Raw genomic sequence first — 3,989 nt, 5'->3', positions numbered from 1 at the left:
GCTAAGTAGCAACAATTTATATTTTTGTTGCAAAACTCATCCCAATTTTGGGATGAAAAATATTCGTTGCAAATTTTCATCCCTAAATGATTGGTTTTCTGTATTGTAATTGCAAGTGAACAAACTATGCACAATAAGCCACAATGATAAACTTAAATCTTTGGTCATTGGGGTTGGTTTCCAAATGAATAATATTGAAATACTCTGCTTTGTGGTAAACTCTACATAGTAATCAAAGGACTTTGTTATGCTAAATATTGATCAGATAAAAATTAAATACATATGTCATCGACCTACAAGTGTGAAACTCATTTCGTTGGTAGTGAGACTTCCTTCGCTATTAGTTGTTGTTATTGTAGGTTGCTTAAGCGGGGTGAGGAGCTGGTCCTCACTTGCCAACATAGTCATTACTTCTGTCATTGTTGGCCTATCTTCACTGTTATCTTGGATACATAAAAGACTCATTTGGATACAACGTAGAACTTCTTCTATTGTATATGATTCATTTAGTGTATCATCAAGAATCTCTAAAGACCTTCCTTCTTTCCAAAGTTTATATACCTGCATTATTGTAGGAAACACATTTTAAATTATAGATAGTATCTCACATAGATAGATGAATTTGAAATTAATACTTACATGTCCTAAAAGATTTAAACTTGTATCAGTTTGGCTGAATATTCTATTCTTTTTTCCACTTATGATTTCTAATACTATCACACCGAAGCTAAACACGTCTGACTTGAATGAAAAAAGTCCATATGATATGTACTCGGGTGCCATGTAACCACTATAATTAAGAGTTTGAGTGTTAGAAAAAAATAGAACGAGGAGTGAAAAAAATAAGGTAACTTAATATGTATTTCACCTCTCTACCTTCTTTTCTTATATAAAGTAAACCCAATATAAAATACTCACAATGTTCCAACTGGCCTGGTGGTTGCATCCTCAAGAGCATTGTCTCCTTCAAATATCCTTGCAATGCCAAAATCTGAAATCTTTGGATTCATATCCTTGTCAAGCAGAATATTGCTCAGCTTAAGATCACGATGAATGACTCTCAACCTGGAGTCTTGATGCAAGTATAGAAGTCCTCGAGCGATCCCAATTATAATATTGAAACGTTTTTGCCAATTTAATAACGAACTTTTAGTTTTATCTGGAGATCCAATTTATAAGGATTACATAAAATATTTTGTGATAAATTTGTAACCTTTTATTAAGGTCAACTATACTGACCATAAATGAATGCATCAAGGCTTTTATTTTCCATGTATTCAAGTATGAGAAGTCGCTCATCTCCTTCCATGCAGCAGCCTAGAAGACGAACAAGGTTTCTATGTTGTAACTTGGCTATCAATGAGAGTTCATTCTGGAACTCATCAGGGCCTTGGGAGGAGTATCTTGATAATTTTTTGACAGCAATCTTCTGTTCATCTTCCAATTGACCCTGACAAAATATACAATTTTCGTCAATTTTACAGGTATGAAAGGCTAGATCTTTATTGTTTTAATACTGAGTCTTCTTACCTTGTAAACAATGCCAAATCCCCCTTCCCCAAGTTTGTTGCGTTCGGAGAAATCATTTGTTGCAGCTTTTATAGTACGCAGATCATATGAAGGAAGTACATCCAATGTGCTGATAGAATCTGGCACAAGGATCACACTATGAATAACTAAAATTCTCCTACCATAATTTTTTTTCTTAGAAATTACTAAATAAATTTGAGTTAATCCTTTTTACATCCGAAATAACCTTGAAAAACTGATAGTATTACCTTTCTGCACCTTTGGAAACTGCAATTGCAATCTGCTGGTTGATGCTCTGTTTCTCCTCCTCCGAGCGAGTACGCCTGCACGACACAGTAGAAGAATTCCCAGCAACACCGGAATGACTACTATTGCCCACACGAGCTCCTTCCAATTTGACGTCGATGATTCTGCAGGAAAAGGGGGAAACAAAAGAGAAGGAAATTAGATGATTAGATATCATGTTATTTGGATCATCCAATTTCATGCACACATAACTCGACTACCTGGAAGCCGAATGTATAAATCGTCTCCTCCGTCAATAAAACTTCTGAGATCCAACAACTCACCGCGCCAAGTTATGCAGCCATAAGGCCCATTGATCACTGCATACGCGACGCAGGAGCAATCATCCAAGCACGATTTCTTGCACGCATTCAGACTAATCTTGCCTCGTGAGGTTGCGTTCTCGGTGTCGGGCACCTTCACCTTCAGCTCCTTCGAAAACTGGTTCGACGAGCAAAGCAAGGGCTCCTTCCTCGCGCATCCGACGACGCTTTTGTTCTCCACAAAACCTTCCAAGCAACGACAGGAGGTTGAGTAGTAGCCCTTGGTGCAAACGCTGTTGCGACCACAATGGTTGTAGTAATCGCAGTCGTCGCTTGGAAACGACAAGAAAACTCTCCAATCTCTCCCATCAAAAATCCAACGTTTGAAGGTTAAGTTGGCGTCCACTACCAATCGGATTAGCTGTGGCGATCGAGTCCGATATTCAGTCATGTAGTAGGTCTCATTCTGGTTGGACACGTATGTGAAGTTTACGTTCCTCGCCAAGATGCTGTTCCCCGTCGTTGGAAGGCCGGTGAACCATTGCCCGTTCCATGGCCCAGTGCGGAAGAGTTTGACGGATCCATTCACACTCAGTGTGAAAAAATCCGGAACATTATACGCCTCCATTTTGGCGGCGTACTTGCCCGGAGAAGGGTCTGTGGCACTCATCCATGGCATGAACTGCCACGAAATGTTGGTCCGGAAGTTGAATCCTAGCTTCATGCCAGGGAGAAGAGTGTCAGACGCATGGTCGAAGCTCTGCCATAGAATTCTGTTAGAATTGCCGGCAGTCAGCACGAGGTTTCCTGAGTCTAAAAGCTGCAAACGTGCAGAATTTAGTTCTGCGAATGTTCCCGTCGACCAAACCTTTGTTCCTTTCTCAAATAAGATTAGATTTCCGTCGGAAGTCAGATTCAACGATGCCATGGATGTGTTGACGGACTTATTCCTATTGGCGACCCATACTACTTTGTTTTCTGTTGGTGGGTGATTGTAGTACCAAATTCCTATGTATGCAGTCGCAGAATCGTTTATCGGACTGAAGAAGCCGAGTTGGAACACGCCCCCCATCGAGACCAATGTCTGGCCATCGATAAGTGAGTTGTTCCCCAACAATATATCTCCTATACAAAAGTCCATAAAAAAAAAATGAATCAAATCCTTTGGCCATCATTAACGTGTGGCTTATGCTATAAATGGATATCAATTTGTGCTACAATTTCTCCTATTAAACAAGACGATCTATCAGGTTTCCAAACAGGTGAAGTACACTTCTTTCACAAGGTAAAAAAAAAATTATCGTGTTAACGAGGCCTAATTCTCTATGCCTATGATGACCATGTGTCTTCTAATAAGCCTGAAAGATTGGCTTTGAAATGAAGGATATAAGGTATAGCATTATGGTAAACTTTCAATAGATCCCCATATAAATAAATAAACAGATAAAAAAATGGACAAAAATCCTACGGTTTTATAATTTAATTTAATTCTGGACTAGGATTTCTTTCTTAAACATACCAGATGAAGATTGGCCAAGTAGAAAGAATGTCTGTGCTAATACTATTTCAAAGAACTGTAGGAGAAAGAGCTGCATCCGCGCCATGGATGTTTAAGGATTTGCGTTTTCTGCCGATGTAATTTGCTGTTTGGGTTCTTTATGCAGAATTGCTGCAAGCTAAGTTATAACATTTAACACCTTTAGAAGATGATGATAGAGCAGGAAGTCTCTAGTCAACTGATTTGTCTCTGTTTGGAATACTTCAAAGGAGTGCGTGGCTGCAAATTGGCATAATACTAATTCCACCATTTGCAACACAGAAGATGATGATAGAGCAACAGACTCTAGTCAATGGATTTGTCACTGTTTGGAAGACGGCCACGGAGCATTGGGACAATGTGTCAACGCTAGA

The 3,989-nt window shown here is 39.2% G+C and overlaps 1 protein-coding gene across 1 annotated transcript; it reads right to left on the bottom strand.

Annotated features, from left to right (window-relative positions):
• Positions 1 to 208: 208 nt before the first annotated feature.
• Positions 209 to 3,736, bottom strand: LOC122046590 (G-type lectin S-receptor-like serine/threonine-protein kinase At4g27290). Its single transcript, XM_042607360.1, has 8 exons — positions 3,598 to 3,736; positions 2,037 to 3,203; positions 1,779 to 1,940; positions 1,531 to 1,649; positions 1,240 to 1,450; positions 919 to 1,159; positions 640 to 790; positions 209 to 561 (listed from the first exon to the last, which is right to left on the bottom strand). Exons 1-8 carry the CDS (start codon positions 3,680 to 3,682, stop codon positions 286 to 288), a joined length of 2,412 nt encoding a protein of 803 aa, XP_042463294.1. The 5' UTR covers positions 3,683 to 3,736; the 3' UTR covers positions 209 to 285.
• Between the last annotated feature and the right edge of the window lie 253 nt (positions 3,737 to 3,989).

Source organism: Zingiber officinale, chromosome 2B, assembly GCF_018446385.1.
Source record: "Zingiber officinale cultivar Zhangliang chromosome 2B, Zo_v1.1, whole genome shotgun sequence".
NCBI classification, from domain to species: domain Eukaryota; kingdom Viridiplantae; phylum Streptophyta; class Magnoliopsida; order Zingiberales; family Zingiberaceae; genus Zingiber; species Zingiber officinale.
Note: the sequence above shows the minus strand (reverse complement) of the source record. Positions and strands in the feature narration are given on the sequence as shown.